At 64.7% G+C, this 21,465-nt stretch overlaps 3 protein-coding genes across 14 annotated transcripts; 1 reads left to right on the forward strand and 2 right to left on the reverse strand.

Annotated features, from left to right (window-relative positions):
- Positions 1–230: 230 nt before the first annotated feature.
- On the forward strand, positions 231–7,803 carry TCEA2 (transcription elongation factor A2). 2 transcript variants are annotated; one of them, XR_011530711.1, is made up of 10 exons: positions 231–493; positions 3,172–3,234; positions 3,557–3,662; positions 4,596–4,683; positions 5,515–5,645; positions 5,920–5,976; positions 6,410–6,564; positions 6,630–7,152; positions 7,359–7,430; positions 7,616–7,803. XR_011530711.1 is itself a non-coding variant. In XM_070587821.1 (10 exons), exons 1-10 carry the CDS (start codon positions 422–424, stop codon positions 7,622–7,624), a joined length of 900 nt encoding a protein of 299 aa, XP_070443922.1. In that variant the 5' UTR covers positions 231–421; the 3' UTR covers positions 7,625–7,803. The 2 variants fall into 2 exon arrangements, 1 of the variants encoding a protein (XP_070443922.1); XM_070587821.1 differs by having other exon boundaries at positions 6,630–6,776.
- Positions 7,804–8,863: 1,060 nt separating this feature from the next.
- Positions 8,864–14,855, reverse strand: RGS19 (regulator of G protein signaling 19). Of its 5 annotated transcripts, none has more exons than XM_070587822.1 (7): positions 14,131–14,675; positions 12,944–13,035; positions 11,575–11,672; positions 11,258–11,379; positions 10,002–10,076; positions 9,668–9,902; positions 8,864–9,599 (listed from the first exon to the last, which is right to left on the reverse strand). In XM_070587822.1, exons 2-7 carry the CDS (start codon positions 12,981–12,983, stop codon positions 9,408–9,410), a joined length of 762 nt encoding a protein of 253 aa, XP_070443923.1. In that variant the 5' UTR covers positions 12,984–13,035; positions 14,131–14,675; the 3' UTR covers positions 8,864–9,407. The 5 variants fall into 5 exon arrangements, with proteins under 5 accessions (XP_070443923.1, XP_070443924.1, XP_070443927.1 ...); XM_070587823.1 differs by having other exon boundaries at positions 13,978–14,354; XM_070587826.1 differs by lacking the exons at positions 12,944–13,035; positions 14,131–14,675 and adding an exon at positions 14,706–14,855.
- Positions 14,856–17,820: 2,965 nt separating this feature from the next.
- Positions 17,821–21,444, reverse strand: LKAAEAR1 (LKAAEAR motif containing 1). 7 transcript variants are annotated; one of them, XM_070587831.1, is made up of 5 exons: positions 21,366–21,444; positions 20,475–20,563; positions 19,937–20,304; positions 19,466–19,588; positions 17,821–19,385 (listed from the first exon to the last, which is right to left on the reverse strand). In XM_070587831.1, the coding sequence occupies exons 3-5, from the start codon at positions 20,294–20,296 to the stop codon at positions 19,326–19,328; spliced, it is 543 nt and encodes a 180-aa protein (XP_070443932.1). In that variant the 5' UTR covers positions 20,297–20,304; positions 20,475–20,563; positions 21,366–21,444; the 3' UTR covers positions 17,821–19,325. The 7 variants fall into 7 exon arrangements, with proteins under 7 accessions (XP_070443932.1, XP_008529487.1, XP_070443933.1 ...); XM_008531265.2 differs by having other exon boundaries at positions 20,479–20,563; positions 21,366–21,442; XM_070587832.1 differs by having other exon boundaries at positions 20,479–20,563; positions 21,323–21,441.
- Positions 21,445–21,465: the final 21 nt, after the last annotated feature.

Consider the following 21,465-nt stretch of genomic DNA (forward strand, 5'->3'; position numbering starts at 1 on the left):
CGCTCGAGAGCGACCCCGTGCTGCTCCGGGGCGCGGGGGTCGGCGGGAACGCGCCCGGGCCGCGCGCGGCCGCAGCGCCCTCCACCGGCTAACGCGCTCGCGCGGGGACTTGTGGGATCGCGAGTCCTTCGGCCCCCTGGGCCTCCCGCGATGGCCTGCATCAGGACTACACTTCCCAGAAAGCCATGCGCGGCCGCGGGGTCTCCTGGAAGTTGTGGTCCGGACGGAACGAGTGCTCGCGAGGCGGGCGGGCGCGGGAACTACGTGTTCCAGGGTGCAGCGCGGCAGCCGCGGGGCCGGGATTTGAACCGAGGGTCTCCCGCCCGCGGCCCGGCTGCGTCGTCTGCGGCGGGTGCGGGAGGCGGCGGGCCGGGTGCCGGCCGGAGGCGGAGGCCGGGCTGGGGGCGCTGCCCTCCAGGCCATGATGGGCAAGGAGGAGGAGATTGCTCGGATCGCCCGGAGGCTGGACAAGATGGTGACCAAGAAGAGCGCGGTGAGGGGCGCGGGCCGCCAGGACCCCGGGACCCCCGTCCCGCCGAGCCCCCGCCGAGCCGCCGAGCCCGTCGGGCCGGGAGATCAGCCGAGGGCAAGACGAGACCCCGGCCCGGCGGACACTCCCGGACGCGGGGAGACCCGCCGGGGGTCGAGACCCCTGCCCTCCCGCCCCGCGCCCTCGGCAGAGGCCACGATCGGCCTGGACCTTGTCCCGGCGGCCGCCCGCCCTGGACTCGGACCCGCAGACCGGGGTCCCCCGCCCGGTCCCCCGTGCCCTAACCCCTGGCCCCGCCCCGCCCCTCCAGGCCTCGCGGACGCCGCGGGGCAGCCTCTCGTATCGGCCTGCCCGGCCCGGCCCGCCCCGCTGAGCCCACCCGGGGCCCCGCGCCCTGCTCGGGGGCAGGAGTTTGGAGAGTGAGACCGACCCTTTCCCTGGAGCTCAGCGCCTTCCGACCCCGCGGCCTGGGGCTGCGGCCCTCCTCCCCCCTTCACAGGCCGGAGGCCTCTCTGTTTGCGAGGCCCGGTTCCTTTCCTGTCTGCGCCCCACAAGAACCAGGTTTCCCTAATAAATTCTTCCCTTCCCAGCCAGGACTCAGCCAGCATCAGCTGGAGTGGGTGGACGTGTAGAGACCCTTGGGAAAGAGCCTCGAGGTCCCACCTGGCCTGGGATGCTGGGCGCTGGAGCCCCTGACCCGTGGTGCTCCCGTGTGCCCGGGCTCTGCAGGAGGCCGCGCTGCTGCTCTCAGAGGGCAGGCAGACAGGGTTGCAGTCCCAGCCCCCCTCAGCTTTGAGACCTTGGCCACCTGGTACCCTCACACAGAAGCCCCTTGGTGGGTGGTCCCTGCCTCTGGGGGGTGGGGAGGGGTCCCAGCTGGCTCCCTGAGAGGCTCAATAAACACAACCTGCTCTCACTCCCTGCCTGTGAGCTCCTGGGGTAGCCGAGTCATGGGCTTGATGCCTGTGCCGCCCCCTTGGGCTGTGTGCCTGCACTGGGGATTTGGGGGTGGCTTTTTGGGTTGAACAGGGTTGATTCTGGGTCCCTGTTGACCCAGGTTCTGGAGACGGGTCTACCCTGAGCCAGGAAGGGGGCCAGTTCCCACTCATCCCTTCATCCAGCAAGCAACCCCTCCACCCACACTCTGTCCATGCGCCTGGGGGGCCTGGGCAGCATAGGCAGGGGTGTGGGAACTTGAGCTGTTTCCAGAGAAGACCAGAGAGGAGCTGCTTCCCCCTGAAGGAGACAAAACAAATGATAAAGGCCGCCTGGGGGGCTGGGTGGGGCCGGGTAGAACTGGGGAGGGCTATCCAGGTGGCAGCACAGCGTGCATGGAAGCCCCAGGGGAGAGGAAGGGGAGCTAGGGGCCTTGAGTGCTGTGGAGCGGGCCGGGAGCCAGCAGGGCTCCTGGCGGGTCCCAGGGCCTGCAAGGCCCTGCCAGGGAGTTGGGGCCATGACTGGGAGGTCAGTATTGTGTTGATGCCTCTCTGGTCCGTAGCCCACGGGAGGCTGGTGTTGCGCAGCAGCCCAGGCACTGTCTCAGAAGATGACCAGTGACCAACACTGTGCGCTGGCTCTGGTGACCACCTGTCCCCTCTGAGGAGGTCATCCAGGGCTGGACTCTGCAGAGCCCAAGAGGCAGGGCCTGCTGGGGCAGTGAGGAGGGGGCTGCAGCCTGAACAGAGGTGCCACACAGTTGGCGAGGGCAGGGGCCCACCCTGCCGTGGCCTGGGCTGCAGGACGTCAGGCTCACCCTCAGGTGGCTGGGTGGGAGCATCTGCCGGCTTCACGTCAGGGGAGAGACATGCACATGTGAAGACATATCAGTGCATGAAAAAATGAGGCATTTGTGGAGGAAAGCAGGAGAGGAGGATGAGGGTGTTAAGTAGGAGAGGCCTTGCTGAGAAGGTGTCATTTGAACAAAGCTCTGGAGGGAGGGAGAGCACAAGCTTGTTGACATTCTGAGAGGTGTGTCCCTGGCAGTGGGAGCAGCAGGTGCAAAGGCCCTGGAGCAAGCAGCTTAGCTTGCTGGAAGAACATCAGGAGCTGTGCCTGGAGCAGAGACATGCAGCGTGTTTGTGCGTGGCCTCATGCGAGGAGGCTTTGAGAAAAGAGATGTGGGGCAGGGGTGGGGGGCAAGGCAGAGAAGGGAGAGGCGGGGTCTGCTGGAATATTCCAGACGAGAGGTGGTGGCCGGCCTGAGAGGCTGATGAGGTGGTGGGGCCGGGGGACTTGTAGATGCTGGTGTGGGTGTGATGGGGGTGGAGGCGCCTGAGGGTTTGGCCTCAGCGGGGGCAGTGACTGTTCCTGGGTTGGCCCCTCACAGCTGATGGGTGGGCCACTTTGGGAGGGAGGCTGCCCCACCCACTTGGGCAAGGAACACAGGACAAGACGGGGTAGTGAGCACTCCTGGGGCTATACCTTCACCTGGACGCAGTGCTCCTGCTGGGGAGGGGCTTTGGCCCTCGAAGGTGTTTCCCGTTGTCATGTGCCCTGGGACCTGTAGCGCTGGGGCTGTGTCTGCAGAGCCACTTCTCTTCACGTTCCCATCCTCCCTGGGTGCCTGGCCTCGGGGGTGTCTCAATTGTCATTGCCTCGTGTCCCCTATCCTCATGTAGGAGGAGTGGGATCATCCACCGAGCTCTCGAGGTCGTTTGTGAAAGTCCCCCTTGTCCTTCCAGGAGGGAGCCCTGGACCTGCTGCGGGAGCTGAAGGCCATGCCCGTCACACTGCACCTGCTGCAGGTAGGGCCCTGCATGCCCCTGCCTGGGATGGTGCCTGGCACCTGGCAGGGCTTCCTGGCCCCACCCTGGGCCTTGGTTGGCACAGGCGCCTGTTCCTGAGGAGACCCACCCTGCCTTTCCCTGCTGCCCCATGAGGCAGGGGGGGCGTCCGAGGATGACCGCCCTGTTCCTGGCTGAGGCTCCTGAGTGCCAAAGGGGACAGGAGCCCTCGGGAAGGGTGTCCACCTCCCCTCACTGGTCCAGCCCCTACCCCGTGGGGAGCCTCCCAGGGTCTGTGAGGAGGGTCTGCCTGCCACCCCATCCCAGGCCACTTGCCTTGCAGTCCACTCGCGTCGGCATGTCCGTCAATGCCCTGCGGAAGCAGAGCTCAGATGAGGAGGTCATCGCCCTGGCCAAGTCACTCATCAAGTCCTGGAAGAAGCTACTGGGTGCGAGTCAGGCAGCATGGGCCGAGTGCTGGGGCGAGGGGCACCCCGAGAAGTGCTGGCTCTATCGCTGGCCAGCACTGTGTAGGGTGCTGGTAGTGCTGTCCCCGAGCCAGGGCCCCCTGGGAGCGGGGTGGGCTGGCACGGGAGGTGGCTCCGCATAGAGCAAGGAGAGGAGAGTTGAGGGTAGGAGCAGGGCTGCATTGAGGGCAGAGCCCGAGAGGGAGCCCCGTGGAGCTGGAGAGATCTCATGGAGGGGACAGGGGTCAGGGCCCTCCCGCCCCAGGGGAGGAGCTGGGAGGAGGAGGAAGGGGAGCCAGCGCCACTCAGAGGGAAGGGGCTGCAGAGATGCCCACTCCAGACCCTGTGCCCCCCCGCCCCCCGCTCTCCCGGGCTTTGTCAAACCCTTGGGAAATAAAGCCGCCTGTCTTGGGCCTCTCTCCAGTCCCACGTGGCCATGGGGCCGCGTGCTGAACAAGTGTGTTTGTTCTGGTGGTGTGTGGGATGTCTCGTCCTGGGGGAAGGTCCCCAGCGCGGGCTGGGGTTTCTGGATCCCTGTGGGGCATGCGCTCGGTGGACTTTGGCTCACTGTGGTGCCCGAGGCCCGGCTGCGGGGGGCGGTGCCCAAACACTTCACCTGTAGAGGCCGTCACCCTGAGGGGTTTCCATACTCAGGGAGCCCTCTGGGTGGACGGCAGCCCCTCTGCAGGACAGGTGGTGGGGTGGACCCAGAGAGGCCCCCAGGCTGCCTGCTTGAGCACAGGCACGTGGGGGAGAGTGGCAGTGGGAGAGGGCCTGGTTGTTGGCAGGGAGCCTCGGCTGGCCCCCTGGGGAGGCTGGGCCTTGATGGTGCCATGCACTCCTCCCTGGCCCGGCCCTGCCCTCTGGATCTGCTTTCCCCCCGGCCAGCCACCAACTCTTTCCTGGCACCTGCAGATGCTTCAGACGCCAAAGGCAGGGATCGGCGGAGGGGCGGGGCTCTGCCCACATCCTCAACAGAGGCCTGCGAAGCCAAGGAGCCCAGGTAGCGCCCTGGAAGGCAGGGTACACCCTCCCGCCCCCGGCCCCCTTGCTTGGTGGGCGTGCTGATTTCCATGTGCTCCCAGGGCTGAGGCCCTTTAGCTCCTTGGAAGGGCCCCCCGGGGAGCCGTGCCTGGCTGGGTGGCCTCTTGCTGGACACTCCCCTTCCGAAGCTCCTCTCGATGCTTGAGAGCGAGGCTTGTCTGCCTGGCTGCAAGGAGTTGCTGCACCTCGAGAGGGCCTGTGGTCATGGCCCTGGCTTCTCGCTGGCCGGCGTCCCTCACTCCTGGACCCCCGCGGGTGCCTCAGTGGTGTGGGCTCAGGGCGTCTGGCTGTGCTGCCCCTGCTGCTCCAGGGAGGGCGGTCGTGGAGATGGGGCGTCATGGAGAGAGGCTGCTCTGCCCTTGACCTGTGGGGGCAGCAGTGGCCGGGGCTGGAGAGGCTGAGCTCTGGACTTGCGGCGTGGCCGAGCCGGCCTGGGGCTCATCCACCCCGCTGCACTGGAGTTTGTCCTCCAGGAAGCTGCCTGCCTCTGCTGCTTCCTTGGGGTCACGGGGCCGCAAGACACGGGTGTGAGGTGTGCTGGGTGGATGCATCTTGGCAGACAGCCAGGCAGTTGTGGCCGGTGGGGCCACCTGGGGCATGGTACTGGGTCTCAGGCAGCCCCGAGTGCCCTCTGCCTCTCCCTGTGCTGCTGCTGGTGTTGGTTGTGTGGCCCTGTGGCCGCTGTCAGTGGGGGCAGACGGGATTTGGAGGGATTGTGGTCGTGATGCTGGCTTTCTGGGGACTGGCGTCTCACGGGGTGCATGTGGCCTGAGCTGGCCTGTCTCTCCAGCCGCAAGAGGCCGGAGCTGCCTAGGACGCCGTCGACCCCCAGGATCACGACGTTTCCCCCGGTGCCCATCACCTGCGACGCCGTGCGCACCAAGTGCCGCGAGATGCTGGCCGCAGCCCTGCAGACGGACCGTGAGCGCTGCGGCCGGCCGCCCAGCCCGCTGGGGTCCTGGGTCCTGACACACGCCGGGTTCCCAGGGGCCTGGGCCTGCCTGTCCGTAGAGGCCTGAGTCCACTGGGCCCTCAGGGGCGGCCCTCCCCCAGCCCGTTGCTGCTGACCCTGGGTGGGGCAGGGGTGTTGGGGTCCACCAGAGTGCCTGGGTCGGGGCTCTGGCTGCCGGTGCTGGCCAGGCCGAGAGGTGGTGGGTGGAGCCAGTGGGCGGCTAGTTGGGGCTGCCTCTTGCAGATGACCACATGGCCATCGGTGCAGACTGCGAGCGCCTATCGGCCCAGATTGAGGAATATATCCTTTGTGCGGGGGCTGGGAGGCTGGGGCTTCTGGTGGAGTCCTGAGGCTGGCCAGGCCAAGCTCCCCCTGGTGGCCACTGCCTGCTCGCCGGGCAGTCTGGCGGCTCACCCCTCTTGGCGAGGAGGACCTTCCCTGGACGCACTGAAGGGCTGACTCTGCCTGCCTGTGGTGCCTGGCCCCCAGGGCCTCGAGCCTGCAGCTGGGTATCAGCTAGGATTGGGCCCAGTGGGGCCCCTCCTGGCAGACCCTCAGCTCCCTGTCAGGCCTGGGTGGGCAGACTGACCCCTGTGTTGCTGGGCTCCTCTTCCCAGCCCAGCCTGCACCCCCAACAGGGCCCCAAGAAGAGGCCTCCGCTGGCCCTGGTGGGCCCGGTGGGCGGGTGGAGGGCAGCAGCCTTGGCCTCTGATGGGTCCTTAAACATGTGCACGCATCTTCCGGGATGTGGGGAACACTGACATGAAGTACAAGAATCGTGTGCGCAGCCGCATCTCCAACCTCAAGGATGCCAAGAACCCCGAGCTGCGGCGGAACGTGCTGTGTGGGGCCATCGCGCCCCAGCAGATCGCGGTGATGACGTCGGAGGTGAGCCCCGGGTGGCGGGGAGGCTGCCCCAGGAGCGCAGGCTAAGCCACAGCCCCTCGCCTCAGGAGATGGCCAGCGACGAGCTGAAGGAGATCCGTAAGGCCATGACCAAGGAGGCTATCCGTGAGCACCAGATGGCCCGCACGGGTGGCACGCAGACCGACCTGTTCACCTGTGGGAAGTGCAGGAAGAAGAGCTGCACCTACACACAGGTGCGGCTGCCCGCAGCTCCTGGCCGCACCCTCGGCTGCACACGCACCTACACCTGCCCCATCTCTGGGCCGGCATCCACTGCATGCCTGGGCTCATGTGGGGTGGCAGTGCCTGAGTTGGGGTCCGAGCCTCTTGGTCCCTGACTGGATCTCCTTCGGGCCCTCCCCTGGCCCCAGCGTCTTGGGTGGTGGGTCCTCTTGCTCTGAGGCACTAACGTTGGGGGTCACGGACTGGCCTGGTGTGGAGGGGCCCCAGGAGTGTTGCTGCCGGCAGGAGGGTGGGTGTGCTGTGCTGCGTAGTGATGGCCGCAGGACTCCACTCACATGCGTGGAGGTGGATGCTGATGTGGACCCCCAGAAGTGCTGGGGAACCCTGGTAAGAAGATACCACTTGGGGCAGCTGGAAGGTTGGGGTTGCTGGGCAGTCTCCAGTGTAGGTCACCTGTGGTGGCTCAGCGGCTGTGAGGCCAGCACTGCCTGAGGCCACCAGTGGCCTCCCTGGGTTATGACTCCAGGGAAGACCTGCTGCCCAGGGCCTCCTGCTCTGTGGCTGTGGCCCTCTCAGTATGGCCCTCCCCACAGGTGCAGACCCGCAGCTCTGATGAGCCCATGACCACCTTTGTCGTCTGCAACGAGTGTGGAAACCGCTGGAAGGTACCCCAGCTCCATTCTCTGGAGGCGAGTGTCTCCCGCCTCTGTGGGGTCTGTGTGGTGGGAAGTGGCATACAGGCCAGCCTCCTGAGAGCTTCAGAGGTGGCAGGTGGAGACAGCAGCCCAGCCTCTCGCCCTGTGGGGTCATGCAGGCTGTGCAGCCATCCCTCCCACCTGGTCTCTTGCAGTTCTGCTGAGCCCTCATGCACGTGTGCCTGCAGCCCTGGGCCGTGGCCAGCGCTGGCGGCCCTCCCCATAGACAGCTTCTCTGGAGACCCACCCTCAGCCGGCCCGGGTTCCCCGGAAGCAGTGCGTCCTGCCCCCACCTGCCTGCAGCACAGCTTTCTCCCAAATTATTAAATGTTTCTTTTTGCCACTGTGCGGTTCCTGGTTCTTGGTCCTGGTGGGCTGTGCACAGGCTTGGGCTGCAAGCTGGGTCCCCAACGGCCCCTGTCTGGTCTGACCCCCCACCACCGCTGGGGACAACCCTCCACATTGGAGTTTGGCCCTGGCGTGAAGAGCCTGCTGGCCCTGAGGGGCTTGTGTGGCTCCAGGACGCTGGGTGGGCCCTGCCTGTGTGTCCGCGAATGAGGGGCAAGTGCTCAGTGTGCACGGCGCAAGTTTGTACAGGCATGCACCTGGGTGGGAGGAGCCTGGGGCACGTAGGGAACCGTCCCCAGGCACCGCAGCTCAGGGACCGGGGCTTACGTGCCTGCCTGTGGCCCTTCAAGATGGCTCGTCCTGGCCCTGCCTCTGCTCGTGGGGCCCAGACCGGAGTCTCAGGGCCCAGGGCTGGCAGGAACTGTGAATCGTTTCACCTTCGAGGGAACAGAGTGCGGTCGCATGCCTCATGGGCCTGCAAGTCAGTGGTGACACTGCCTGGCCCCCAGGAACGCTCAGCGGGGGTCAGCCCCAGCAGGGTCCTGGCCCCGCTGGCCAGTCTCTGGGGGTGACCTTTGATACATGCCAGGGTCCCTGCCCCTGGGACCCAGGTCACGGGGCCCTCGCCGGGGTGGGGCTGGGCACAGCTGCCCGCTGGGCGGTTGCTCTGAGTCGGGTGGAGGTGGGCAGAGCACACAGAGGCCAAATTCCCTCACAGAGCTGGCTGTCCCCCTGCCCTGGGCCTGGGCCAAGTCTTCACCCGCTTAATCTCCCTCCAAACACGGAAAGAGAGACTTTTGCTTTAAAAATAGCTTCAATAGGGGCCAGCCTGGTGGTGTAGTGGTTAAGTTCATGCACTCTGCTTTGGCAGCCTGGGGTTTATGGGCCCAGATCCTAGGCACGGACCTACACACTGCTCGTCAAGCCACGGTTTGGTGGCATCCCACATACAAAATAGAGGAAGGTTGGCACAGATGTTAGCTCAGGGACTATCTTCCTCAGCAAAAAAAAAAACCCCTTCAATAAGACGACATCCTATTCTGGGGGAGGAGGAATGGAGATAAATATGAAAACTTTCTTTTTGATAAAACACAGTGAGGACATGTTTCCAGGTTTCAAGTTAATGAATGTGTGTAAAAGAGAAACTGGGTCCTGTTGCCTTGAGCCTGGCTCTGAGGTCCTGGGTCTGATTCCAGGTGCGGACAGCTCAAGCTGGGAGGGCTCCTCCACCACAAGAGCAGATGGTGCACAGGCTCCGCTCTCCAGCAGGGCTGCCAGGGAGGGGGCCCAAGCCAGGCTGCTGAGTCCCAGGCGCCCCTGGGAGGGTCCTTCTTGCCGTGAGCACACAGCTGGCTGGCGGGGGGCCGGGGCAGGAGGGGCCCTCACGCTTGCCTCTTAACAAGACCTTGGGGCGCTGGGTCTCCTGGGCAGGAGGAGCTTCCGGCCGACGCTGCACCTGCAGCTCCTGCCTGGGACTGCCCCCAGCCGTTCTGGCCCCACACATGTGTCAACACTAGCTGACACACACACACTTGCGAAGGCAAGCTGAGTCTCTGCCCTTGGGAGGGGTTGTGTGTCGGTGCTGCCTCGGCAGGCGGCCTAGGCCTCGTTGGAGGACTGGGAGCCCCCCCGGAGCAGCAGGGCACGGTAGGTGGGGGAGCTGAGGAAGCGGGGGTACGAGTCCCGGTGCATGAGTGTGTAAATCTGCAGCTGTGCGTCGTCGAACGTATGTGCAGATGGCTCCTGCATCTTCTTGTTGATGCCCTCTCGTACGCGGGAGTCCAGGCTCACCTGCAGGACAGGGTGCCATGGTCAGGCCCAGGAGGCGCCCCCACCCCCACCGTCCCCGTGTGGCGCACCTCCTTGGGCGACAGGATGGACACGTAGTCCTCGTAGATGAGCCGCGCCTTCTCGTCCACCACGTGCTGGTTAGCCTCGGCCTTGAGCTCCTCGCAGGCCAGCCAGAAGAGCATGTTCTCCTCGCTGTACTCAGTGCGCAGGAACTCCCGGAACACGGTGCGGCCTGCTGCGCTGTGCATCAGCTTGTCAAAGGACTGTGCCCAGCTCCGCACCTCCTCAGGGCTCGGTGTGGCGCTGTGAACATTTGCCACCAGGCTGGCTCAGGCTCCAGTCCCCTCTGCCCAGACCCCCCCGACACACAGGCACGCGCACACGCACGCTGCCCAGACTCACCACGCCTCACAGCTGGGGAGGGGCTGCAGCTTGCTCTCCCGGGAGGCCCGCCATGCTCGCCGCCGCTCTTCATTCCTAACGGCAGAGAGGAAGGGGCACTGTGCTCCAGCACACACGAACAGGTGTGTGCACACAGGACACCAGCACCGTGAACCCGATATGCATGAACAGGAGGCCAAGGGGCTCTCGGCACACCTGTAAACCCACTGAGGTGGGCAGCTCCTAGGAAAGCGTCTGCGCCCGCTGTCCACCGGCCCCGGGCTGAGCCGTGCCAGCAGCATTTGACCCGGGGACCTTTTCTGCCTTCTTGCTTTTGGGACTTCATGGGCTCCCCCTTCCTCCCAGAGGCCCTGACTGATGCAGTGGGAAAGCCCCCGGCCCGCATGTCTGACCTGACTCTCCCTAGGGGACTCTTCCTTCCCTTGGCTCCCAGCACCGCTTCAGTGCTGGCTCCCAAGTCCATACCTGCAGCTGGCCTTCTCCAGGCCACTAAGACGGCGAATAGACATCTCAAACCCAAACGATCTGACAGAACTGAGTTCCCACCCCACCCCCGCCTGCCAGACCCCAACCCCCTCCCTCGGCCCCACAGCCAAACTCTGAGTCCCACCTATCCAGGGCCTCCCACCTCGACCCCCAGGCCACCTGCTCCTATCTCGGGCCTGGGCTCAGGCCTCAGTTGCTCACTGGTCAGCTGACTCCACTTTGGGTCCCCACAGTGCTGGCCACTCAACAACCAAGGCCCAGAGCCTGAATAGGGCCAGGTCTCTGCAAGGCGTGGAAACTCCAACAGCTTCCTTGCATGCCTAAAAATCTGTTCCCACCTGGAGGCCCACGCCTGCCCCCCCCAACCCCACGCTGCTCTGGAGGGTGGTCCCCATTGTCCCCTGGCCCGCTCTCTGCTCAATGCCCCCTCACTGACACAGTCAGTAGGATCTGCTTCTGTCTTGCTCTGCTCTAGGTCCCCAGGGCTAGCCGTGGCCAGCTCATAGAGGTGTCAGTAAGCATGTGCTGAGTAAACGGACGAGTGTGCATACATGCACATGTGCATGCACACACACACACATGCACAGAAGAGTAGCCAGGTGCCTGCACATGGACACACTCTTGGGCACACCAGGCACAAAAGCCACCTGTGCCCATGGACAAGTGCTGTGGGTGGCAGGTGTGTCCTGCCTGCAGGTAACACTTCAGAAGCCACCTGTGGGTGTGGGGAGGGGACCCTGGCCCAGGTCTGCTGCCTCCCCACTACGTACCAGGAGCAGCTGCAGCAGCAGCACCAGCACAGGCAGCAGGGGTTGCGGCTGGCGGCAGCCGGGGGGGCCACTTCATGACTGGACATTGAGGGGGGCTGGTCTGCCTCCTCTGGCCCTGTGTGCTGGAGAAAGACGGGGCCTACCTCAGGTTCCAGGCCAGAACCCACGGGCACAAGCACCTCTCACCCACTGCCTGCCCGCTGGCGGCCACACTCCCAGGGGAATGACCCTTCCGGCCTCCCAGGTGTCATCACCCCACCCTACCCCCCCCCCCCCGGCGCCCCCAGGGCAGCAGAGGCAGGGTGGAGGCGGCGCACCTGCTTCTCAGCCTCATGCGGGGTGGGCATGGGTGGGTGGACCAGGTCACCCGGGCTCCGTGGTGCTGGCTCTGGGACCCTCACCACAGCCTGAGAGTCTGAGAAGAGAAGGTGAGGTTTGCACTGAGCCCTGAGACCCCAGCCCCTGACTGCCCCCTGGGAGGGGTCGTCAGAGTCTCTCCCTCCTTCTCAGAGCCCTGGGGGCCTGTTCCCCTGCCTTCCACCTCCAGACTCCTCCGTCCAGCTCCTAAGCCACCCCAGCTTGCACCAGGGCTGTGAAGGGGCGGGGCTCAATGAGGAGGGGGCCCCAGACAAGATCCCCACAGGAGGTTCCGGGACACCCCTATCTACTCCTCCCTGGGAAGCCGGAAGCCTGGGTTCCTCTTTCTTGGTTTTCGGCTCCTAGCCCCTCCCAAGGGGGCTGGGGGCCCCAAGAACCTGGGGCTATCAGGTCGGTGCATAGGGGGGTGGTCAGACATTCAGACCCCCCAGTTCCCTCCATCCCGGTGTCCTGCAGGTTTTCTGCTGGGGGGATGCTCCCCACAGGGAGTCCAGGTCAGCCTGTGGGCCCCAGAGGACTCCGACCCGATCACTGGGGCAGCCAACTAGGCCTGCAGTATGGACGACTCGAATGGGACTCGGGCAGGACTTCCTGAGGGTGCGGGAAGTGGGGCAGCGCAGGGTGAAGAGGGCCGCGAGCTTCCCAGGGACAGAGGGCTCCTCGGTCCCAGCCGCTGCCCCTGGCACCACCCCCGGGGTCTCCCGGCGTCCCTCCCTCCCCCACTCCACGCCAGGCTGCGGAAACCACCGCGCGCGCCGCGAGGCCTCCCAGCAGGGCGGGCGCGCCGTCGGGAAGCGGGGCGGCGGGGGGCGTCCCGCTCCCGAGTGGGCGCTGCGAGGACCCGGAGCGGGGCGCCCTTTCGAGCCCGAGCGGCACCCTCCGCGGCGGAGGCGCGCGGGGTCGCCGACGCCGGAGCCGAGCAGGCCCCGCGTGCCCCCGTGCAGGGCCCGGAGTCCAGCAGGCCGGCGCTAGTCGGCGCCCTGGGGGAGGTTTCGAAGCCTCCCCGCCACCGCCCCCTCCGGCGCCCACCTGGGCCCAGGTAAGGCCCTCAGGGCCCGGGGCGCACCCTGCACTTCGGCCACGCGGACCTTCCTGAGCGCCTGCCCCGCGTCTGGCGGCCAGGAGGCTCACGAATTGCTTTCACTTTATTTCCTCATTTAATTATCGTTCTTGCTGCCCCCCCATCCCTCAGCTTGTGGCCTTTTAATCCCTGTTTGGTCCAAGTTGGCCTCTTGGGGTCTGGAGGACAGGAGGAGAAGGCAGATACTCCAGGGCAGGCCACTCCTGGGGCAGGGAAGCAGAGCTCACCTGGGGCTCTGGCCAGGTACGGGCGAGGCCGGGAGCGCATGTAGAGTAGACGCCCCGAGTCAGGCACACTCAGGGCACCTCGCCTCCTGGGCCTGGGCAGCAGAGGACCCTGCCCTGAGCCAAGTCTAGTGGCAAGGAGCAGGGTCCCCTGGGGCGTGGACCTCTCACCACCTGCCTGGCCTCCTCTGAGATCATGGGGGACCCTCACACTGGGGTCAATCAAGCAGATGGGGAAGCAGCAGCCCCAGAGCACCTCTTCCCTCAGGGGTCAAGTTTCTAGGGAAAGGAAGGGGTGTGGCAACCTCTGAGATCTGGTAGCTGTACCCCAGACGGGTGACTTCCCCAGGCAGATCTGTCCTTCCTCCTCTGCACCACCACCCACTGCGTGGGGGCAGGGCCTCAGCCCCAGCGCCTTGAAGACTGCGCCCCTCAGCTGCCATCTCCAACCAAGCCCAGAGTTGGAGGAGGGAGCCTGTCTGAGGGTGCAGGGCTGGGTGTTGGGGCTGAGTCTGGGGCAGAGAAAGGGCAAATCTCTGGCTCCCTGAACCGTCCTCAGGGTAGCTGGGGCCAGCCGTGCCCCCAGGGCACCCGCTCTCTCCAAGGGAGTACAGAGGCTGAACTAGGGCTCCTGCTCCTCATCCTGGCATCCGGGAGGGTGCACCCTCCCCTTCCACAGCTCCTCCAGGCTTTGGGCCCCAAGTCTGGGATGGGAGAGGCGGGACAGGCAGCAAGTTTGGCCTCTGGGGACACAGGCTCCCTCGGGAGTGGCTGCTGCTCTGCTCCACAGAAGGAAAAAGAACGTCCCCGAGCCCGCCAGTCCAAAAAAAGAATAAGAAAATGTGACAATCCCAGAAAAAATGCTGTCGCCTTTAGGAGGGGGTGGGCAGAGGGGCTCCATTCCCTCCTTGTGATCCTACTCAGTTCCTTTCCTATCTGCTGCCCACCCTCCCCATGTGGCTGCTGAGGGAGCCCCGCCTGGGTCCTCCAAGGTAGACCAGGTCTTCCTAGCCCTGGTGACCCTCACCCCAGCCCACCTCCGCAATGGTGAGGCGACCCACTTCTCTCTCTCCCTCTCTCCGCTGGGAGGGTCTGGCCTGGAGGAGCCCGTCTCCTTCAGGGGCTTCTTCCTCCAGGCTCCGGTGCCCCTACCCCTACCTCAAGGAACTCGCCGTGGCGCTCCCACTCACCAGCGACCCCAAGGCAGGTGGGGGCGGAAGGGGCCAGGTTCGCTCTGGGCCCCACCCTGGCTGCCGAAGGGGCGTGCACTGCAGCAGCAGGGACTCAAGTCAGACGGCAGGAGGAACTCCTGCGGCGTTCTAGAGGGAGGCCGGCGCCGAGAGCCCTCGATCGGCTGGGGCTGGGGGCGCAGCGCCTCCCATGCGACTCGCAGGGCTGAGCCGCTGCCGGATCCAAAGGGGTGGGGGCGGGGGCGGACCGGGTGTCCTGCCTCGGCCCCTCCCCACCAGGCTGAGGGGGGGCGGGAGACGCGGAAACCTGGGTTCTTCCGGCCCCCCCTTTGAGCAATCACTTCCCCAGGCTTTGCGCTGCAGAAAAAGGGGAACTCTGTTCCAGCGCCCCCTCCCCCACGCGCGGGGGGCGGGCTCCAGTCCTGCCGCGGCCCAGGGTCCACGTGGACCCCGCGGCGGCAGTCCTCGGGGTGCGGATCCCGGCGCCGACTCCCGAAGCTCCCGGCCCGCGCGGCCCCGGGGCCCGGGGCGGGGAGAGGCAGGGCCGCCGTCCTCGGCGCCGCGCGCGCACTCACCGGCCGCGCTCCCGAGCCGCTCGCGCTGCCGCCGGCCCGCGCGCTCCGAGGTCCGGCCGGATGGTCGGGGAGGGGGCGCGGGGCGCAGTGCGCAGGCGCCTCGGCCGCACTTCCCCAAAGCGCGGGGCCGGGACTTCCTCGCGCGGGGAGGCGCCCGGCCCGCCCCGCCCGGCGCGCCCCGCCCCGCGCGCGCCGGCTTCGCGCCCCACCGCCCCCTCCCCACGCCCCGCCCCCTCTGGAGCTGTGCTTCGGTCCCCACCGTGGCTGAGGGTGGCCCGTGGAGATGAGGTGTAAGAATGGGGCCGCTCGCCTCGGGGCGGCCTGAGCTGGCACTGTAGTAGATGGGGGTGTGGCCGTGCCCCCCAATCTGCTCAGCTGGGCCATTCCAGCTTGGCCATTCATGTGGGCGTCCATGAGACTCCGGTCCAGGGTGGGGCACCAGAGCCCTCCAGACTTCCGCGTCCCCACTTGCTACTTGGCCCTCTTGAATAAGAAGAGGCCGCTGGAAGGGACCGTCCGATGGCTACTCCCCGCCCGGCCCTAGCCTCTCTGAGACTAGGTGCGGTTATCTGCGAAATGGGGTTGAGGGCGGGCTGTCTTCCTGCGGTCGGGGGCTTCCCAAGGAAGGGGGGGTTCCTGTGCTGCGGTGCCAGTCGATGCTGGGGTCTGGGTTCTTAGATCTGGACTCACCAGATGTCCCTGGCAGTAGGGCCTGGCTGAGTCCTTCCGACTCCTCCAGTTGCCCCAAGATGTCCTAAAGTTTGAAGCCACACCCTCCCCTTTGCCACTGTCGACGAAAATAATCCATAACCAATCTATAAATGAAAATTTGGGTGAGTTTATTCCGAGCTGAAATCTGAGGACCATGGCCCGGGGCCTTTCTTCCCGAAGGAAGAAAGGGCACCGAAGAAGTGGGGTGCACAGAGTGGTTATATACCCCCAGACAGGATGTTTCACATATGATTGAAATGTCCCTTTTACAATAGTCCCGAGACTGCTCTGTCGGCACAGCACAGCGATTGATGGAAATAGCAGCTAAGTCTGCTCTCTCAGTGAACACAGCAGGGTGGCAGTCTGCTGTCTCAAAGCTGGGTGGTCACAGGTGAGCTGGGTGGTCAAAGGTGAGTGCAGCAATCAGTTCCTAGCCTAAGGAAAGATGCTTATCCCGAAAGGAAATGCCAATGTGGGGGGGAGGGGGAAGTTGCACCTTTATCTCAAGGGCCTTTGTTCTGGCCATAGGAAATGTCTAAGCAGATATACAGTGGGAGCTCAATAGCCACAGTCAGGCCCTTTTGGAAAAAACAAAGGCCGAATTAGGTTTATACCAAATGGCTTCCTCATATACTCCAATATATCTATTGCTTGCCATTTTTATTTGTCACCACGAGTGCCCTCTCCCTTCTTTTTGGCCAACTCTCCTCATGTGTTATGACCCGGTACAGCTGTAAGTTAGATTCCTATCCCAGCATGCTTTGGGCCTGTGTCTGAGGAGAGCTGACCCTGCTGGGGAAATGGTCTGCAGCATGTCTGGGACCCCAGGATCACTGCGGCTCCTGTCCTCAGTGCAGGTGCTCAGCCTGATCAGCTCTGGTGCCCGGCCTGCTCACAAGTGCCTTCCTACTGCGCCAGCCGTGTGTGCATGCTCATCAGAACTCTCCCCCTTGAGGGGGAAGGACTCATGGGTGCTGGGAGTCCTTTCCACAGGGATCCTGAGCCCTGCGCCAGGCAGTGGGGCCCAGCAGAAAGCAGGCAGGCGGGCAGGAGGGAGGTGTGTGGCGCCACATCTGGGCTCCGCGGAGGACCCGGTGGCAGGACAGCAGGGCGGGGCCTGAGAGCACAGGGCCAGGCTAGAGGAGAGTGAGGTGCAAGGTTAGAGGTGAGAGGGGCCCTGGAGGTGGGGGTCCCTCTCAGTGCTGCGTGCCCGGGGAGCTTGGTGACTTGACTGCGGTGCTGTCTGGCTGCCCTGCCCACAGGCTGGACAGGACAGGGCAGAGGCTGGAAGCCTGTTCAGACAGGAGGCGGTTGCTTCCCATTTAGCCCAGATAACAGTCCTGAGAAGCAGGTCCCACAAAGACGGGCCAGCACCTGGTCAAGGTCACACAGCCGGTGTGACACACAGCACAGTGCTTAGTGTCATGTCTCCACCCCCTCCTGAGAAACGTGTGGGGCAGCGGCCAGGGGGTCAGCACACGTCTCTCCGCTCTCGACACCCTCTTCCACCCCCACACCCCCCCAGTCCTCCATACAACTCCCTTCTCTCTTCACTCCCCATGTCCTCTGGCCACTTGGGCCTGCTGTCCATTCCCCTTGCCTCAGGCCTTCTGGGTCATCTGTATCTCCTCTGGGGAGTCTGTGTCTGCACAGACCACCCCCATATTCTACAGGAGGAACCCAGGTGGGCTGGGCAGGAGCTCTTTCAAGGCCATGCAGCAGGTAATGATGGAGATGGGATTTGAACCCGGGACCCTCTAGCCAGAGCATGAGCTCCCAGTCCCAAGGACCCGCCAGATCCCTCACAACCCCCAACACATTGGGCCTTGGCCCACATGCATTGCTGTCCCATAGCAGAAACTTCCTCTAGGCCCTGCGGAAGGGTCCTCGGCCCCTCTCCCTGGTCTCCTCTGCAGACCTAGGGACCACTCCCGGTGTGAGGATCAGAGACACCGCATGTGCCAGCTCTGTGTCTGGTGCAGAGCAGTCTGTGAGCCCACCTTGTGCTGGCCTTCTCCTCAGGGCTCTGTGCACTTGTCTTGTCCGTCTGTCCTTGTGTGCCTCCCTGATACATGGTGACCCCTCTTATGGAGCTCTCACTATGTGGGGCATGGCGCCAAGCGAGGGGCATGAGACCTCCATTTTGAAGATTTTATTTTTCCTTTTTCTCCCCAAAGCCCCCTGGTACATAGTTATATATTTTCCGTTGTGGGTCCTTCTAGTTGTGGCACGTGGGACGCTGCCTCAGCATGGCTTGATGAGCAGTGCCATGTCCTCGCCCAGTATCCAAACTGGCAAAACCCTGGGCCGCCAAAGCGGAGCATGCAAATTTAACCACTTGGCCACGGGGCTGGCCCAGAGACCTCCATTTTAAAGAGGAAGAAATAGATGTTCAGAGAAGCGATGAAATAAAATGAGCTTTTACTAAGCAGATCACACCATCCCAAGCACTCAGTACTTCCCCAAGAGACAGAACGCTGGGGTCCAGACTGCAGGGGCTTGGCCGGGGGAGCCAGGGCTGGCTGCCATCCTGTGCACATCAGGGTTCAGTGGCCGTCACTCCTGGATGGGGAGACTGCCGCCCATTCCCTATCTCTCTGTCCTCTGCCCACGGACACCTTCTCTCACCCTGTTCCTCTTTCCTCCCCCTCCCTTCTAACCCGCCCCCCCCCCCCCCCCACCATACATAGCTCTCCCCACCCTCCTGGAACTGCCACAGACTCCACCTCCATACACAGTTCTGGGCTTGTATCAAGGCCAAGGGCAGCAACAGCTCAGAAAGGGTGAAGGGTCAAGTGCAGGGGAAAAGGGCTTGCTGAGGGCTCAGAGGGCCTAGGTCCCCGTGGGGCTCTGTCCTGTCCTGAGCCAGGTTAGGGAGGGGCACTGGCTGTCACGCAGCAGGATTCCTAGTCAGAACCCAGCTCTGCCCTCTGCCGGTAAAGAGCGCACCTCTCCTGGATCAGTTCTCTGCCGGTGGACTCAGCAGGAGCCCCTGGCAGGGAGAGGGCTCGTTTGAGTCCCTCCTGCAGACCCCCCTCTGCAGCCAGTGGCTGGGATGGGCTGGGAGGGAGGAAAAGGCAGAGGTGGCCTAAAGAAGTTCCAGACTCCACAAAGAGCCTGTCTCAAGGAGAAGAGTAAATTCTGTCCAGAAACTTGGGAGGCTTTTCAGAGCCCAGAGGGTGTGCAGGATGGGCATGTGTCAGAATGGGGCAGGGGTAGTTTCCTTCCTGTCCTGTGTGTGAATGTGTGCGTGAGGGTGTGTGTGTGTGGTGGGCGGGTAAGGGGGCGTGAGGGGAGCAGAGGAGGCCATTCAGAATGGAAAGGAAAACCAGAGGGTGATTTTCTGTCTGGAGCACTAGGGGCCTGCCTCACCCAGCGCCTCAGCCCTCTGGAGGACCTCCCGCCCAAGGCTGACCCTCCAAAGGCCAGCTCTGGCTGGTGCAGTTACCCCCTGCCCAGGATGTCATCCTCCTCTCTGATCCCCTGATGGGATGACCTGACATCTGGGGTTCCACTTAGGCCCCACTTTCTCCCCAAGGCTGCCGTTACTTCTGGGGGTGTGACTGTTGCCCAGCCAGGTTCCTCCTGTCCCCCCCAGACTGGGGGCCCTCAGGGACTCAGAGGGCACTAGGTTGCCTGATGGGGGCAGACCTGTATCTGGGAGATTAGGAGTGTCTCTGTCCCCTGATAATCTGACACCTGTCCACTTGCACCTTCCTACTTTGTTGGGGGAGCCCCACGCTGTGTACCCAGATGTCTGTGGCATCGGATGTGGGGGAGGCAGCAACCACACTCCCCCCTTCCTTCTCCGTGGACCTGGAGAGGGGGAGCGGAAAGACCAGGGGGCACCTGGAGAACGAGAACTTTATGTGTGAAGGTGGGGCGCGTTCGCGTGCTGTGGGGTCACCGTCAACGCGGGAAGATGCTGCCATCGACTTTCTCCTCCAGGATGGTCTCCACGCGCCTCCGCTGCGGGGAGAAGGGCTGGGACCAGGTGGCGGGGAGGCGGGTGGGGCCCCCTCTCCGCCCCCTCCCGGGCTTGCAGGCACCTCTTGACGGTCCAGCGGGTCCCGAATCCGCGTGGGCTTCAGCTGCGGCGGCAGGAACAGCTCCAGCCTGATGGCGGCGCGCGCGGACTTCTGCTGCAGAATGAGGAGGGAGATCTCCTCCGCCTGCGGGTCCCGGGGTCGGGGCGTTTCTGAGCCCCCGCGACGCTCTGCCCCGCCACGCCCCGCCCCCTCCCGCAGAGCACCGGGCGGGTCGTACCCCGACACGCTATCGGCCTCCACCCCGACCCCTCCCGCAGGGCATCCCAACTGGTCCCCTCACCCTCTAGCCCCGTGTTTGATCCGTTCCCACCCGACCCCACCCCACCCCACCCCACCCCACCCCACCCCACCCCACCCCACCCCGCCCCGCCCCGCCCCTTGCCTCAGGGGGCCCAGGCCGGTCTCCCCCTCCTGGCCTGCCCCCTAACCTTCTCGCCTGCCCGTCCCCTCCCTCCGGCCCCCTCGCCTCACCCGCATGCGGGTGTAGCGCAGCCGCAAGGCGCGGATGCGTCCGCGGGCCTCGGCTGCTTTGAGGACGCCGAGGAGCCGGTCCTGGCGCTCCGCGGGCAGCTCCACCGACTGCGTCCACGCGCGCGGGTCGGGCATACGGTTCGCCAGCTCCACCGACTCGCGCGGGAAGATGGAGGCGGCCGCGCCCACGTCCTCAAGCAGGTCACCGAAGAGCAGCTGGTGGTGGCGCTGCTCGGGGCGTAGGGCCGCCAGCCCCTCCAGCGTTAGGGCCCAGCCGGGCTTGGGGGCCTCCGGCGTGGACGTTCCCCTGGTGCACTCCTGCGGGACCCTGAGCCCCGCATCCTTCGCCTGCGGCTGCATCCTCGGCCCTGCCCCGGGAAGAGGGCTTTCCTTTGGTGCCCAAGCGGTGTCCCTTGGGCAGCTGCCTGCCCCTCTGGCCTGACCTGGCCCCACCGTGCACCCCCAGCTCCGGCCGCTCTAGACTCCTTGCAGTCACACTTGCCCCAAACTAGCACCGGTCCTCATCAGCTCAGCCTACCTACTCAATTCTGCAGGCAGCTGGAACTTTCGGATCCACTCAGAGTTTCAGGAAATTCTCTTCCTGCCCACAGGCTGTTTCTCTGTCCACTGAGAAAATGCTGAGACCTCAGAGTTGACCTCAGGCCTTACCCGGGCCTTACCCACGTGAACCTGCTCTGGGGGATGCTTGGTGGACCCTTTCCCGTGAGGCTGGGGATCCTCACTGTGCTTCAGCCCCCCAAGTCTGGGGTCACCGGTCAGTCAGCAACCCCCCACCCTCCTTGGAACCCCAGGGACTGGTCTGGTGTAGTCTGCCCCACACTGGCCTCAGGCCCCTCTGCTTTAGGGGCTGCAGGTGGAGGTGAGCCTTCACTATACCCTGGGACTCATGCTCTTCTGGGAGATATGTGTAGGTTTGTGTGTATCTGTGAGTGTGTGTGTGTCTGGGTGTTCCTGTGTAGGTCAGTCTCTGTGACTGTGGGAGGTCTCGTGTGTGTGTGTGTGTGTGGGGGGGGGGGCGGTTCAGAGCCTAATGGACAGACGTCTTGCTGCAGGGGAGACCCCATCCTCCTAGCTTGTCCCCTGCTGGGTCTAGATGGCAGAAGGAAGAGCAGAGCCCAGGGAGGAGGTGATAGACGAGGGGAGGGTCCTCGAGTGGGGAAAGGGAACAGCCTGAGGAGCGTTCAGCCCTGCAGGTTCCTCCCTTCCCCCAACCAGCCCACAGCAGCCAGACCCCAGACTCTGGGCCAGGTCCTGGCCCACTGTGGGCCAGAGGCTACAGCCACAGTCTAGGTGTCTGCTGGCAACGTGCCCCCCGCACCGCCCCCATCCTTAGCTACCGGGTCGAGGGCCAGGCCCTTGCCCTACCCGGCTTCCAGGCCCCACACCCCATGCTTCATATACTTCATGCCTTTTGGGTCTGAGCCTCCAACTCCACGCCGCCAACTCTCTGGGGCTTGTTGACTCGGTTGCCCGGCAACCGGGAGGCCAGCCCCTCCCCAACCCGACGG

The sequence above is a fragment of the Equus przewalskii genome, chromosome 21 (genome assembly GCF_037783145.1).
Source record: "Equus przewalskii isolate Varuska chromosome 21, EquPr2, whole genome shotgun sequence".
NCBI lineage: Eukaryota > Metazoa > Chordata > Mammalia > Perissodactyla > Equidae > Equus > Equus przewalskii.

Bases quoted from the DNA above. Each gene is read 5' to 3' on its own strand.
- LKAAEAR1 (XM_070587831.1), bottom strand. From the start codon at position 20,296: ATGCAGCCGCAGGCGAAGGATGCGGGGCTCAGGGTCCCGCAGGAGTGC. The intron at 19,589-19,936 runs GTGAGGCGAGGG...CGGGACCCGCAG, and splicing joins TGCGCTACACCCGCATGCGG to GCGGAGGAGATCTCCCTCCT. The intron at 19,386-19,465 runs GTGCCTGCAAGC...TTCTCCCCGCAG, and splicing joins ACCCGCTGGACCGTCAAGAG to CGGAGGCGCGTGGAGACCAT.
- RGS19 (XM_070587822.1), bottom strand. From the start codon at position 12,983: ATGCGCTCCCGGCCTCGCCCGTACCTGGCCAGAGCCCCAG. The intron at 10,077-11,257 runs GTACGTAGTGGG...CTCTGCCGTTAG, and splicing joins TGCTGCTGCAGCTGCTCCTG to GAATGAAGAGCGGCGGCGAG. The intron at 9,600-9,667 runs GTGCGCCACACG...CCTGTCCTGCAG, and splicing joins CCATCCTGTCGCCCAAGGAG to GTGAGCCTGGACTCCCGCGT.
- TCEA2 (XM_070587821.1), top strand. From the start codon at position 422: ATGATGGGCAAGGAGGAGGAGATTGCTCGGATCGCCCGGAGGCTGGAC. The intron at 3,235-3,556 runs GTAGGGCCCTGC...CTTGCCTTGCAG, and splicing joins TCACACTGCACCTGCTGCAG to TCCACTCGCGTCGGCATGTC. The intron at 6,565-6,629 runs GTGAGCCCCGGG...CCCTCGCCTCAG, and splicing joins TCGCGGTGATGACGTCGGAG to GAGATGGCCAGCGACGAGCT.